This window comes from Myotis myotis, unplaced genomic scaffold (assembly GCF_014108235.1).
Source record: "Myotis myotis isolate mMyoMyo1 unplaced genomic scaffold, mMyoMyo1.p scaffold_m19_p_1, whole genome shotgun sequence".
Lineage (NCBI taxonomy): Eukaryota > Metazoa > Chordata > Mammalia > Chiroptera > Vespertilionidae > Myotis > Myotis myotis.
Window position 1 is genome coordinate 47,335,666 of NW_023416313.1, and position 15,837 is coordinate 47,351,502.

The 15,837-nt window shown below is 41.1% G+C and overlaps 1 protein-coding gene across 2 annotated transcripts in view; it reads right to left on the reverse strand.

The window, feature by feature from the left end:
* Positions 1-520: 520 nt before the first annotated feature.
* The window catches only part of RASSF6 (Ras association domain family member 6), a 55,850-nt gene continuing 40,533 nt past the window's right edge, over positions 521-15,837 (reverse strand). For both annotated transcript variants that reach the window (XM_036336129.1, XM_036336138.1), the window contains exons 5-11: positions 15,130-15,227; positions 13,594-13,778; positions 6,292-6,393; positions 5,921-5,972; positions 2,138-2,256; positions 1,942-2,039; positions 521-1,839 (exon numbers count right to left, since the gene is read on the reverse strand). In XM_036336129.1, the coding sequence (XP_036192022.1) occupies positions 1,764-1,839; positions 1,942-2,039; positions 2,138-2,256; positions 5,921-5,972; positions 6,292-6,393; positions 13,594-13,778; positions 15,130-15,227 (730 nt within the window). In that variant the 3' untranslated portion in view covers positions 521-1,763. The remainder of the gene's footprint in view (positions 1,840-1,941; positions 2,040-2,137; positions 2,257-5,920; positions 5,973-6,291; positions 6,394-13,593; positions 13,779-15,129; positions 15,228-15,837) is intronic.

Genomic DNA, 15,837 nt, shown 5'->3' on the forward strand with positions numbered 1-15,837 from the left:
TTAGGAAGGTTGAGAACCACTGCAACCATTTCCTGGGGACCTCCAGACACAGACCCTATGTGATCTGAGCCTTGCACCTGCAGCGAAGTCCCAGGTCTCTCTGCACACCTGCCCACCTGCCCACCTGTCCCAGCTGGTCCACCTCCCAGAGGTTGTTTTCCTGCTTGCCCTGTGGCTGTTGACCTGCTTGGTGTGGGCACCCAGCCAACTTCTCCTCCATCCAGTGGGCTGCAACCACACCTTCTCCAGTGAATTCTGAATCCCTCGTTCCAAGCTTTTCCTTTTTGGAGCACTCTTCCTCAGCCATAGGCAACCCTTTAGCATCCTCTTTCCATCTTTTAGTTATTCTCCTATCACAGCTTAATAATTCTTTATACTAAACACCCTTGTTTAAATGACTGTGTAGTTTCTGTCTGCTGATTGGACACAGACTAATTGATTATGTTAATATACAACTTTTTCATATACTTAGTAGCCATTTGCATTTCCTCTTCTGTGATTTTACTTTACATCTCATCTGCCTTTTTTTTTTTTTTCCTATCTGACACTTTGAGTATTTTTCTTATGGATTCTGTAGACTTTCAATATATTAAAGGTAAATCTTTTGTCATATTTATGACAGGTACTTGATGGTACTTTAAGTTTATTTATTTAAAAAATATTTTTATTGATTTCAGAGAGGAAGAGAAACATCAATGATGAGAGAATCATTGATCGGCTGCCTCCTGCACATCCCCTAATGGGGATTGAGCCCGCAACCCAAACAATTTAATACAATGGATATGAGAAATGCAAATGGAAGTGATTTCCAGAATGGAAAGCTGCAGAGAACTCCATTTTAATATAAAGTTCATAAATAAAAACACAGATGAGACGGTGCCATTCTCCGCGTTTTGTGTTTTTTTCCAAATTGCTTTAGCAACTTGTAAACACCCTGAGCACTGTCTTATAGAATGAGATGCCTTAGAGATCAAAGAGCAGAACTCCAGATTCCTTTCCTAGATTCAGCTACTAGAGCTTTGCATAACCCTTTGTATTCACTCAGTAACAATGGTTACTGTGGGCCCAGTCTTGGCCAAGCTGATTAACCATGTGAAGTCTCTGTGGTTTATATGTTTGGAAAAATAAAGAAAACTAGTTCAATTGACCTAAAAACATCCTTAAGAAAGTCATCAGTAAAACAGCAAAAAAGGGGGCTCAGGTTGAGAAAATTAGTCTTAAGAGTCCACAGTCCTTTCCTTCCCAAAGGATTTGTAGCTCTGATGCTTCAGGTTGCCAAAAGTCACCTACCCACATAAAGACAGCCCTAGAGTTTCAAGGAGCTATAAGACTATCACCATCAGATTTCTTGGTGGGGGTAAGTCTATGCTTCTGTTTTATTTCACGAGCTGGCAGCTTTGACTTCTGAATCATTTCTGAGAGTTGGTTGTTGATATTCCAGTTCTCTTGACAGTTCAAGCTAAACGACATTTAAACTGCATGAAGTTGAAGACGCCATTTAAATTCCAGTTCATTGTTTCTCTATTAAAGCTATTTGGAATACACAGTATCCAAGCTTATTTCAGTTACTGAAACTAAATTCAAGCTCATTTTGGTCCCACTGTGAACCTCATCACCTCTGAGAGAGACAAGCTTTTTCAACATTCAATTTTCTACAGATTCAAGGTCATATATATTTGCATGAATGCAAGTATAGGGTGGATACACCCATTAAATAGTAACATCTCTCTGATTTTGTTGAAGTATTTTAGCAATAGCGGCCACTAAACTGTCGTCTCTGTTTTTACTACCTGTTTACTTCGAAGACATTTCAGTATAATAGCCTTTTCTGTACTGAATCTGAAAATGAAAAGGAGAAAAAGAGTATTAAAATTTGGACACATTTAGCACACTGAACTTATTAGAGGAACAAGCATCCCAGCATGCATGCTCTTGACTTACTTTGTTATTATTCTTTGAATCTCTCTTTTCTCTTCTTCATTTAATCTCTGAAGGATGGATTCCAGGAGAGAAAAATGAAAGTTAATGTATTGAGCCACCTGCAAATAAAACACACATAAAGGAAAGCAGAATATTTATGTGAGAGGTGCCCAGTCAGGAGGGGGCAAAGGCAGACTCAGGGTGGTGGTACTCATACATCACTGCTAATTTCTTCTGTATCTTTATCCATGAGAAAAATGCGAGCGTTCTTTTTGGAGGGTCCCTGCAGGAGCCTGTGCAGTAGTGGAATGTCTGTCTTCTTTAGCCGTCTCCTTTCTGCAAATGAAAACAAGAACCAACTGTAGTCAAGAGTCCATACTAGGGAAAAAGAAGGTAATTTGGCTATTCATTTTCTTTCTTTAGCTCGCTTTGAAAGAAGACCTAAAAAAATCCGTGTATAATAGGAGGCACTCACTCAAAAGAGTTACATTGAAATTAAAACCTTGAAATAAACTAAAAGTGGACTCCTTTCTCCTGTTATTCCTCAAAGTTTGACTCAGAGAATTCAATCTTGCCTTTGGTTAAGTAAGTTCAGAAAAATCTCCAGATCCATTTATGACTTTTATCAAGCAACACACTGCAAAAATTCTTTATAATTTTCATTCATTCATTCATTCACTCAATCATATATTCAACAAATGTTTATTGATTCTTCCCTATTTTGTTGAACAAAAAACCATCTTTCTAGTTATTCAGATCCAGTACTTTGTAATTATCTTCAATTCTCCTTTTCTCACTTACTCCACATCCAATCCTTGGCTCTTCTTTAAAAATATATTCAGAATATTTTTATATTGGGGTATTTTTATTATTTCATTCATCTGTGGGCTTCCTCCATTCAGGCATGATAATGAGATAAGCCATCAGTGGTACATCCCCCGAGGGCTCCCGGACTGTGAGAGGGTGTAGGCCAGGCTGAGGGATCCCCCCCCAAGTGCACGAATTTTGTGCACCAGTCCTCTAGTAGTTAATAATATGGTATTGTGCACTTGGAAGTTGCTGAAAGTAGATATGAAGTATTCTTAACACACACAAAACATAGTTTATATGAAGTGACGGATGTGTTAATTACCTTGAAATTGGTGATTATTCCATAATATATATAAGTATCAAATCATTATGTTGTACACTTCAAATATATACAATTATAGTCATCAATTATTCTCAATTATTCTTCAACAAAGTCAAAACACACAAATACACACACATACACACATTAATGTAATTGAAACTATGGGGAGAAGTATAAGACAAAAAGTAAAAATCACCTGGAATCCCAGAACTATGAGATAGTTAGCATTACAATTGAATGACCATCCCTTCATATATCTCTTTATGCTCACAAATATACAACACATAAAGATGGTAATATTCTTGCAATTTTTATTGTAGACATCTTTTTCAAAAAATCATGGTATTTATAATTCCATACATTTCTCCCTGATTATATGATCATATATACCACATACTTAAATAAGAATGTATAATTCTTTTACAAAACTGGGGTTGTAGGTATAAATTTTTAAGGCATTTTGCATTTTTCATTTAATGTATATTATAGAATTTCCTCCATTCAGATTGTATAAATCTAACTCATTTCATTTAATGTCTGAATAATAGTAATCACTTATTTAATCATTACTATGATAAGTCATTTGTCTTTAGCTTTTTGATATTACAAAAAGTGTTGCACATAAATCTGTAGATATTAGTGTTTTTATTTTTGTGAAATAAATTCTCACCAGTGGGATTGCTGGGAGAAGTAATACATATGTATACTTTAAATTTTAATAAATACTGCTATGATGAGCTCTGAAAAAGCACAGTCATATTTTTACCAGAATTGCATAAAAGTATCCTTTACTTTGATCTACACTAGCCAGAGATAGAATCATTTAAAAACATTTTGCCAATCTAATAAGTGTGACATAATATTGCATTGTGGATTGAACTTGCATTTCTATAACTTGAATTTCCTTGAATACTTGTATTTCCTTGAGTTTAAAACTTTTCCTAAAAATCTTTACTGGTAATTTTAATTTTTTATTCTTTGAATTGATTTATCACTCTTCTATTTTTATTGAATTGGATACAAGAACTCTTTGATATTTTAGGTACTAATCTTTTCTTCTGATATTCATAATTTACTGCTTATATTTTTTAAATGTTTCTACCTTTTTAAACCTTTCAATGTTTTTCCTAAAGTAGAATACAAATATAAATATATATATATATATACACACACATATATATATCCTATATAATAAAAGAGAATCATGCAAATTAACCATCCCTCCACTACACTCAAGCCACGCCCACAAGCCAATCAGGAGCAAGTATGCAAATTAACCCAACTAAGATGGTGGCGGCCATGGAGATGGAGCGAGCAGGAGGCTTGGGTTGCCCCTGGCGATGAAGGAAGCTCAAGGCTACAAAGTTTCAATTATAGAAGATAAATAAATCCCAGAAAAAAGAAAAAAAAGGAGAGGCTGGGAGCTTGGGTCAATGGGAGGCATGGTCAGCCTTAAAACGACCATCAGCCCCTCACCCAGGCTGGCCAGGCACCCCAGTGGGGACCCCCACCCTGATCTGAGACACTCTTCAGGGCAAACCAGCTGACCCCCACCCATGCACCAGGCCTCTATCCTATATAATAAAAGGGTAATATGCAAATTGACCCTAACAGCAGAATGACTGGGAATTGACTGGTCACTATGACACACACTGATCACCAGGGGCAGATGCTCAATGCAGGAGCTTCCCGCTGGTGGTCAGTGCACTTCCACAGGGGGAGCTCTGCTCAGCCACAAGCCAGGCTGACGGCTGCCAGCACAGCGGTGGTGGCAGGAACCTCTCCCGCCTCCTCAGCAGCGCTAAGGATGTCCGACTGCACCTTAGGCCTGCTCCCTGCTGGCAAGTGGACATCCCCTGAGGGCTCCCAGGCTGCTAGAGGGATGTCTGACTGCCAGCTTAGGCCCGATCCCCCCCTAGGGAGCAGGCCTAAGCCAGCAGGTGGACATCCCCCAAGGGGTCCCAGACTGTGAGAGGGCACAGGCCAGGCTGAGGGACCCCTCCCCCCCCCCCCCCCCGCCGAGTGCACAAATTTTTGTGCACCGGGCCTCTAATATATATATATATATCCTTAGAATTTTTAAAAATTTATATATATATTTCTTATCTTTAAGCTTTTAATTTTTTAATATGTTTGAGAGCCAGCTTTAATTTTCTTATAGTTATTCTGACATCAAAATGTGTTATTGTACTTATTTCTGGCTTAGACATTCTGACACCTAAATTATAACCTGGGATACAACATTTCAATTTTTTCAATTTTGAGGTTTTCAAATATTTGAGTATCATCTTGGGTTTTCTCTAATTTCTCACTCGCTGCTCCTAGCATCCCATGCATAGCACCTTCCCAATGCCCTGGTTCTAACATTTTACCCCCTACCGCCAAGTTCCAAATATGTTTCTCTACTGAGGAAGAGTAACACTCCTACAATGTGTCAGGCATTCTGCTAAGAAAGAGATAAAAGCAAGATCAGAGAAAAATGATCTGTAATGATGACTCCAGTAAGAGCTACAGTGAGAAGGAAAAACCAAAAAAAAAAAAAAACAAACAAACAAACAAACGAGTATAGAGAGAAACGATGACTTAAATGCTTAATAGTTCCTGATACAGTTCCTGGGAAACTTTATGGATTCTCAAGGGCTCTGATCACCATTCAGATAATTGAATGTTTGGACAACAAACAAACTTCTTTGTATTATAAACTCTTCCAGGATACCTTATCTTTGGTTCCTCTAAAACACCCTCCCCTCCTTTCTTTCTTCTCTCCAATTCTTCCACAAATGGAGTAAACTGCTCTCCTGCCTTCCCTATGGGCAGAAAACTGTATCACACAGCAGACATGTAAAAAGGGTGATCAAGCTTTTTTACCTCCTGTTGCAAAAATAATGTAAAGTGCAAAATCCTGGGCACTGTTTTCAATCTGAAAGTGGAAAAAAAATAGACATGAATTATTTGTTGCCATATGATGTTTTCTAAGCCAATCAGACCCAAATTATGTTCCCATGTCCTCACTTTCATTTTTCATTTTTAAGCATAAAACCTTCTCTGTTCCCTGGGAATAATGTAATTTCTCAGGGCACAATTAATAAAAGGTATCACACATAGGAAAGAATTCTTCAGAACTGAACATTGATTTTAGATGTGCATGTTCATAGGTCTTTTTCAGACAAAAGCATTAATGTGTCTATAGTTAAATTATATACAAGATATTTATACCACAGTTTAGTGATAAAAATTACCTTAAATTTTTTAAGAAGTTGCTTTATTACCTCTTCAGTGTTCATGTTACTGTTTATTCTGACCTTAGTTTCTGATTCAAAGGCTGGAGTGAAAATTGATGTCTAAAAAAAAAAAAAAAAAATTGTCATATAAGTCTTTAAAATTACATCAAAGTAATAGCAGTCAATATTTTGAAACTGTCCATCTTTGGGCAAGGAAAAAAAATCCAAGGTCACCATTATAAAAAGCTTGTTTTCTTGTTTTTGCCTTCTTTGTTGTTGTTGAATATTATGTCTCCTTTTAAGCAACCTTATATTGTTTCTAGAGTAACTTAGGTAAACATTATTTGAGCATGTTCAACGTATTTTCACTAGATAATTACACCATTCTTTAGTATAATTTAAGATTTCAAAATAAGTTAACTATTATAAAAACAAATAAAAATTAACATGAATAGACTTTTTTAAACACATGCTGCATCTTCCTTCTCATTAGAAATAATTGTTCTAAATTGTTTTCAGTTTGAACCTTATAAAATCACTTCTTTTTGGTTGGTCAGAAATGATCCAATGTTGGCAATTTCATATGGTTCAGCCTATATCTCAACTAAGGTTTGGAGTAAAAGTGCTACCAATTGAAAATCTAGAACAATATTTCCCATAAATTGCTCTATTCAAGAGTCTGCCTTCTAGATGATACTTGGTAAAAGGTTTCTGTGGTCAGAGAAGTCTGCAACATTCCTCTTATGGGTTAGTAATACACCATAAAAATGTTATAATGCTATATAATAAAAGGGTAATATGCAAATTTACCGAACAGTGGAACGACCAGTCGCTATGATGCACACTGACCACCAGAGGGCAGATGCTTAATGCAGGAACTTCCCCCAGACCACAGGCCCCGGGCCTGCCAGCCAACCTTTTGGTCCCTTCCCCTGGCCAGCAGGCTTTGATCGCTGGATGGGGAACAGGGAACCAGGGGTGGGTGGCGGCAGACACAGGTGGTGCCAGGCCAAGGCCTCATCCCCACTGGTCACCCCCCACACACAGGGTAACCAGCATTGAGGGACGGAGCCAGCAAGCAGGTGGGAACGGCCAACCCTTGGTCCCTCCCTTCCACCAGAAGGCTCTGAGAGCCCGGTGGTGAATGGGCAACCAGAGGGTAGGTGGGGGGAGGGGGCAGCTGCCGACAGCCAGGGAAGATGACCCTGATCGCAGGCCAGGCCTAGGGACTGTACCCATGCATGAATTTCGTGTGCTGGGCCTCCAGTAAACATATAACCATGAATTTTTCACTCTCAGTTTAATCATTATTTTTATAAATAATATCCTTTTTAAGTATACCTATTAATAGCCAATGGCATATACTTTGGAAAATGCTGACCAATATTTGTTTAGCTAGGATTTCCCTAACTTATACATATTTCATGGTTACGTATGTACACAGGGATTAAGATGTGTTGGTACTCAGGCGAGGGCTGATTTATCTATTTAGGTAAGTCAATATATAAGCAAATTAGTGTTTATGAGGTAAAATATATAATTCATGAAAGTAATGATATAATTCCAAAGAATGACATAGAATTCTCAAGTAAATGTTTTTCTTTATTTTATTTTTTCCAATCAAACAATTATTAATTTAGCATAGTTGTAACTATGTGCCAAGATCTATTCTAAGCCCTTTATACAAATTTAATTCTTATGACAACTATAGATAGACAAAATTAACTTTATTATGATATAACTATGTGTTCAAAATTTAAAAAAGAATAGTGAGTGGAGAAAACAACTCAAACAGGACTCAGAATAAGAATAATATCAATGGATTACAGTAGAAAGAGGAGCAAGACAAAGATTTGCCTCTAAGGAGAAGTATGTAGAGAAACCGAAAGTCACTAGGGAGACAAAAAAAAAAAAAAAAAAAGACAGAAGAATTTGAAGCCTCCAGAAACTATATCTACAGAAAACCTTAAACAGAGCCTAACTTCAATTATCATACATCTTCACATGAAAAGTCCACTTACCTCAGTTTCTTTTACCTGGTACATATTTGGCTTTTAAAAAAAGTTAAAAGTCAAGACAAAACCACAGTCTTTAGAGACAAAGGAAGATCATAATCAAGCTTAGCTATAATACAGATATTGGAATTATCAGACAGTGAATTTTAAATAACTATAATTAATATGTTAAGAGTTCTGATGACCAAAGCAGACAACATGCAAGATCAAGTGGGTAATGGAATAAAAAAGTGAAAACTCTAAGAAAGAATCTAAACAAAATGCTAGAAATAAAAAAACACTGTATTATAAATGCAGACTTTGATGAATTCATTAGTAGACTCAATACAGCTGAGGAAAGAATCAATAAACTTAAATCTAGGTCAAAAGGAAGTTCCCAAACTGAATTGCAAAGAGAAAAAAATAAAAATAAAATAACAGTAGTAACAAAAACAACCATAAAACAATAGTGAGTAGAGACTCACAAGGTAGGTAGTCGGTAGGTAGTATATGTATAACTATGACCTCAAAGGAAATATGACTCCATGTGTTCCACAGCATAAAAAATAAAAAAAGGTTCTCACTCATTAAATAGCAGAATGTAAGAAAAATGTGATTAAGTGTATATTTTAAAATAAAAAGGAACATTAAGTAAAGGTTTATTTGCATATATCTCATTTATGTGTACAGTCTCAAAGTGTTCTAAGACAGTAGAAATGGGGTGCGTTCAGCAGACATGGACATAAATGGATCTTGGGGTGGTTTAATGGAATGTTAGATAGATGAGCCCTATACTGAGAAATTCAGTAAATAAACATAAAAGTATATACATGGAGGACATTTGGGATAAATTTTTGTTAAGTATGGAGAAAATTCAATGTTTGTGGACATTGTAAGGTATGAATGAGTCACAAATATCACAATGTAAGCATCTAATTATGGGTGTTATCCACAGCCTAACAATACTGGCATTACTAAGAGGTTTCATGGTATAAAAACACATTTAAAGACATTATCAGCCCTGGCTGGTTTTGCTTAGTGGATAGAGCATCAGCCTGTGGACTGAAGGGTCCTGGGTTCGATTCTGATTCTGGTCAAGGGCACATGCCTGGGTTGCAGGCTCGATCCCCACTAGGGGGCATGCAGGAGACGGCCGATCCATGATTCTCTCTCATCATTGATGTTTCTATCTCTCTCCCTCTCCCTTCCTCTCTGAAATCAATAAAAATATATTGATAAAGTCTAATTTAAACAAAGCATTCAGAAGAGAGGTTTGTTCCCCCAGTCTCCAAAGGCACAATACTAATACCCTCACAAGGACGCAAGAATAAGGACTAAGATAGAAAGCCCTACAGGAAAAAGTTTAAGGTAAATGAGTTAATCCTATCTAATAAAGAGAGAATATGCTAATTGACCCTCACACCATTGCAAAGATGGTGGCACCCACAGCCAATAAGGAGGGAATATACTAATTGACTGCCCCACCCTCAAAGATGGCAGTGCTCACAGCCAAAGAGAATATGCTAATTGACTGCCCCGCCCTCAAAGATGGCGGTGCCCACAGCCAATAAGAAGGGAATATGCTAATTGACTACCCCACGATCAAAGGTGGTAGTGCCCACAGCCAATAAGGAGGGAATATGCTAATTGTTGCCACACCCTCAAAGATGGCGGCGCCAACAACCACAAGATGGTGGTGCCCAGTCCCCTTAGCCCCCCTGGGGCGGCAGGCAATCGGCAAGGCCGGGCTCCTGCCTCCGGAGTCCCCGAATCCCCTCAGCCCCCCAGCTGTTCAGGGCCGGACTGAAGCGCAGGCAAGCCTCAGATGGTGGCTGCCCAGCTGCCCAGGCTCTCCCAAGGCGCAGGCAAGCCTCGGATGGTGGCTTCCCAGAAGCTCAGGGCTGGCTCAAGGCACAGGCAAGCCTCAGATGGCACCTGTCCAGCTGCCCAGGGCCGCCCGAGGCTCAGGTAACCAGGGCCGGCTGAGGCTTGCACTGCCGGCTGTGGAAGCAGCAGAGGTGTGATGGGGCGTCACCTTCCCCTGATCGCCGGGTCGCCTCCCGCCCCAAGGGCTCCCGGACTGTGAGAGGGAGCAGGCTGTGCTGAGGGACCCCCCTCCAGTGCATGAATTTTCATGCCCTGGGCCTCTAGTATTTTATATTAAAGAGCTTAGAGTGGTGCCTGGCACAGAGTAAGTGCTTTTGAAGTATTTATTCAATGAATGGATGAATGATTGCTAAAATACATGACATGAAAAATATTTGTTTTGAAAACTAATACATTTTCTACCCTGAGTTACTGATAAGTGAGATGTCTTACAAATAGCATGAAAAAGCACATGCAAATTTAACACACATCAAATGAAAACTCAGAATACAAATTATATCGAAACTACAGCTATACTTATATAGAATATGACATGTATTTCTATAGGCCTGGAAGGGAACATGAAAAATGGGTCCAAGTTCAAAGTAACTACTAAAAGCAGTGTGACCTAAGACAAGTTGCTTAACCTCTGTGAACCTCAATTAACTTGTATGTAAAGTAGGGAAAATAATGGTACCTATTTCATAGCATTTTTGCAATTTATTAATGAGATAATTCATCAAAAATCAATTTAAGTAGTTAACCTAATACATAACACACAGAGTTCCTAATAAATATCTCTATATATAAAGAGCCAGGGGCCATCGCGACAGAACAGACGACCAAATGGAAGACCGACAGGCTGCATGAGGCTACCAGGTTGGCAGGGGGTTAGTGAGGGACGACCAAACAACTGAGCAGCAGGCTGCATAGGGTGACCAGGCCATCGGGGGGGTTAGTGAGGGACGACCAAACAACTGAGCAGCAGGCTGCATGGGGCAACCAGGCCAGCAGGGGAGTTAGTGAGGGGCAAAAAGGCCAGTGGGGGAGTGGGGGACTGTTGGGGGCAACCAGGCTGGCAGAGGGGGGCAGAGGAGCCACCAGACCGGTAGAGGGGGGCAGTGAGGGGTGACCAGGCTGGAAGAGGGGGGCTGTTGGAGGCAAACAGGCTGGCAGGGGGGCAGTAAGGGGTGACTAGGCCAGCAGAGGGGGGCACTTGGGGGCAACCAGGCTGACAAGGGGGGGCAGTTAGGGGTAACTAGGCTGGCAGACAGAGGCGGTTAGGGCTGATCAGGCTGGCAGGGGGGCCAGTAGGGGTGATCAGCAGGCAGGCAGGAGAGCAGTTAGGAGCCAGTGGTCCTGGATTCTGACAGGGATGTCCAACTGCCAGTTTAGGCCCGATCCTCAGGCAGTTGGATATCCCCCAAGGGTTTCCGGATTGGAGAGGGGGCAGGCTGGGCTGAGGGGACCTCCCCACCACCCACCCGTGCACTAATTTTGTGCACCGGGCCTCTAGTCCTATCTAATAAAAGAGAAACATGGTAATTGGCATACGACCGCTACCCTTCCCATTGGCTAATCAGCAAGATATGCAAATTAACTGTCAGTCAAGATGGCGGCCGGCAGCCAGGCAGCTTGAAACTAACATGAGGCTTGCTTGCTTCAGTGACGGAGGACTCCATCGTTCCACACCTGCCTTGCCGGCCTCTGAGCTTGCAGTTTAAGAAACATTGTAACAAATATAGAAGCTAAACAAAACCCCAGAAACCTGCTTTCAGTGAGCCCAGGATATCAGAGCTGGAGTTATACATTGTTTAGATTATAGAACTGAAACAAACCAGACACCTGCTTTCAGGAGCGGAGGCCTAAGAGCTGGAGCCTCAGAGCTAAAGCTGGCCCAGAATAAAAAAAAAAGAAAAAAAGGAGCAGTTGGGAGCTTCAGTCATCCGCCAGCCTGAAAACAGCCCTCAGCCCCTCACCCAGACTGGCCAGGCACCCCAGTGGGGACCCCCACCCTGATCCAGGACACCCTTCAGGGCAAACCAGCCAGCCCCACCCATGCACCAGGCCTCTATCCTATAAAGTAAAAGGGTAATATGCCTCCCAGCACCGGGATCAGTGGAGCCGCGAGGCCTCCCAGCACTGGGATCAGCATGACAGGGGGCAGCACCCAAACCCCCTGATCGCCCTGCGACTCTGTGTGTGACAGGGGGCGGGGCCACAACCTCTCTATCCACCCTGCTCTGTTCATGACAGGGGAAGGAGCTCCAACCCCCTGATCAGCCCTGCTCTGTGCCTGATAGGGGGGAGCTCCCCAACCCCCTGATTGCCCTGTGGCTCTGTGTGTGACAGGGTGCGGCGCCCAACCCCCCCTCCCTCCCCGCGGGCCCTACTCTGTGTATGACGGGGTAGAGCCATAACCTCCCCATCGGCCCTGTCCTGAGTGTGAGAGTGGCAGCGCCCCAACCACCTGATCGGCCCTGCTCTGTGGGTGATAGAGTGCGGCGCCCCAACCGCCCCCCCCCCCCCCCCGGCCCTGCTCTGTGTGTGATGGGGTAGAGCCATAACCTCCCCATCGGCCCTGCCCTGAGTGTGACAGTGGCGGCGCCCCAACTCCCTGATCGGCCCTGCACTGTGTGTGATAGAGGGCGGTGCCCCAACCCCCCTATCGGTCCTACTCTGTGAGTGACGAGGGGAGCTCCTCAACCCCCTGATCGGCCCTGCTCTGTGCATGACAGGGGGGAGCTCCCCAACCCCCTGATTGACCCTGCTCTGTGCGTGACAGGGTACGGAGCCCCAACCCCCCTGATGGGCCCTACTCTGTGCGTGACAGGGGGTGGCGCCGCAACCTCCCCATCGACCCTGCCTTGAGTGTGACAGGGGGCGGTGCCCCAACCCCCCAATCGGCCCTACCCTGAGCATGACTGAGGGTGGCATCGCAACCTCCCAATCTGCCCTGCTCTGTGCATGACAGGGGAAGGCACCCCAACTCCCCATTCGGCCCTGCTCTGAGCCCGACCAGGGGCTGCACCTAGGGATTGGGCCTGCCCTCTGCCACCCGGGAGCAGGCCTAAGCCAGCAGGTCATTATCTCCCGAGGGGTCCCAGACTGCGAGAGGGCACAGGCCGGGCTGAGGGACCCCCTCCCTCCCCCCTGAGTGCACAGATTTTTGTGCACCGGGCCTCTAGTCTATAATAATAAATGCATAACATGCAAATCGACCGATCAGCCTTACAACAGAACAACCGTCTGGATGACCTCCCGGGCGAAGCTGGGGCTGCAAAGGCAGAGGCAGCTGGGGCTATGAGGGCCTCCTCTTGCATGAATTTCATGCATTGGGCCTCTCGTTAGATATACTACTACTATTGCTGTTACTATTTTAATTGTAAGATAATTGCATGTTATTATTAGCATAATAGACAACACTCTTTTAAATGACACCAATAGAATTATAACTCACTTCATGGTTATAAAAGTGTCCGTTAATAGAGGCTCTATGTTTCTGTCTGTCTTTTCTGTCCATCATTGGGGGCTTCATCCTTTTTCTCACCAGGGTTGCTTCACTCATGGTTCTATAGAGCAACGGAGATTCTGGCTCTGCATCTGCATGAGGCTTCAGAGTGCTGCTGTGATAAGATAAATAATCTGGGAAGAATAAAGATGATAGGCACATATCATTTAGCTGCCCACCTCTTTGCATCTTGGGTGGATTTGTGTATATATTTAGCAATGTGTGACTAAGCAATGGACCCTAATGCTTTTAAACAGTGAGGGAATAGCAATGCTCTTGTGTAAGAATAAGGTCTGCTGGTAGCACTTGTGTTCTATTTTACCTTGAGATTTTAAATAATTTTCTATTATAATTAGAGCATCATGAAATAGGCATGAGATAGTTCATCTTTCTCTAGCACTGGTCCTCAAATACAAAGAGATTTTTATTATATTTTTGGCGTCAAGATATTGACAGTCCCCTGGGTTTAGATGAATATTTTCTTCCAAGGGGCTAATTGGAAAGATCCTTATCTAAAAGATGTCAAGAGTCCATAAGACAAGGATCAGGGAATCCTGGAAGGACATCCTGTTTGCTATAGAATATGATTTGTTACATGAAAGCAGAGGAAGCTGAATTAAGAATGGTTTGAAAAAATAAATAAACACTGGAAGTTGTTGGTAGACTCAGGAAGGTAATGTCAACAGGAACTCTTATTCAGTCTGAAGCCAGCTTGGTAATATCACCACCAGAAACATGAACCCACCCCCAGCCTCAGTCACCCTCCTTCTTGGATCTCTATATATTATACAAAAACCAAAATCTCTGTAAAATATAAGATATCATACCTGACACTCAGTAGTCTCAGTAAGTGATAGCCGTTAATGTAATTACTATCACATAAATTATTATTGTCATTACTACTGATGCCATTTTTATAGGTGCTGGCATTTTCCATTGGTTTGGCAAGCTGATATGAACTCATTCGATGTTCAAACAGATTTCTCTCTTTTTAAAACAAATGCTTGAAACAAGTCTATCAAATATAAATAGTGACCTCAGTATATCTGCCTCTTTCTGAGAAGCAATGTTATGTAAATATCTACTAAGTAAAATGGTCAACTTCTAAAATGAAGTGAAGTTCAGTCTGAGATGCATGGCCTAACATAAAAAGCTACGGAATATAATAAATAATCCTACTCCTTGGGGAAACATTGAACCATTTTATGAGAACTTAATTCAAGCCTTTAGTTCTCCCTAATTTAATAAATTTAAGTGACTTGATGTAATTTTTAAAAACCATCATATTTTTCTAGAACTAAGTAATCTTCTTAAACATCATATCAGAACTGTAGTGATTTAAGTTGGTGTAATCCTAAAAGCCTTTTTTTAAAAAAACATAAAATAAGAGTTTATTATGTAGTAGTGTGTAAAATGTTAGACTTCAGAGAAGCATTTATGATTAATGTTGTAAAGTCTCCTCATTAATAACAGTTTGACACTGACCTTCATGGGAATTCATTGCTTCAGACACTGGAATCTCAGTCCTGTCCAATTCACTAATATGATAAAGATCATCAAATTCTCCCCAGCGTGTCATTCCCCTGAAAAATAATAAATCTTATAAGTGACATCAATTCCATTCATATTGAGGTCCATGAGGGTTTTCAGACTTACAGCATTTATATTAGTAGTGTGGGCCTCTATAGGTAAATATATCACCCTGATTTATAACAATTTTACATTATTAAAATAATATTTATACCAGAGTGGACAGCATGTATTTTAAATACTTCCTTTACTTATTTTGAACATATCTTGACACAATATTTCAATGCACTGAAACACAGGTTACATAGATTCTGTAAAATGGATGTGCAAATGAAAGTGGTAGAAACCAACATAACCTGTTGTTATGCAGTGATCTTATAATGCTCTCAAGAGTGTTTAGATACAAAAAGTGTTCATTCTGTCAACCTGCATTGAGTTCCTGTTTTGTTTTTTTCCAAAGCATTGTTAGGTAAAGTGGCTCCAAAATAATAAGGTGCCTATTGTTAAGGTCTTGACTACAATGAAGAATGCAATTTACATAGGAGGAAAGTATATGGAAACTTCTTTTCTAGAAAATTATGATTTATATGGGATGCTAATAATTGCCAAAGCATCCTAATGCCCAGAATAAATAAAACTAGGCAACTGCTTATTTTTTTCCAG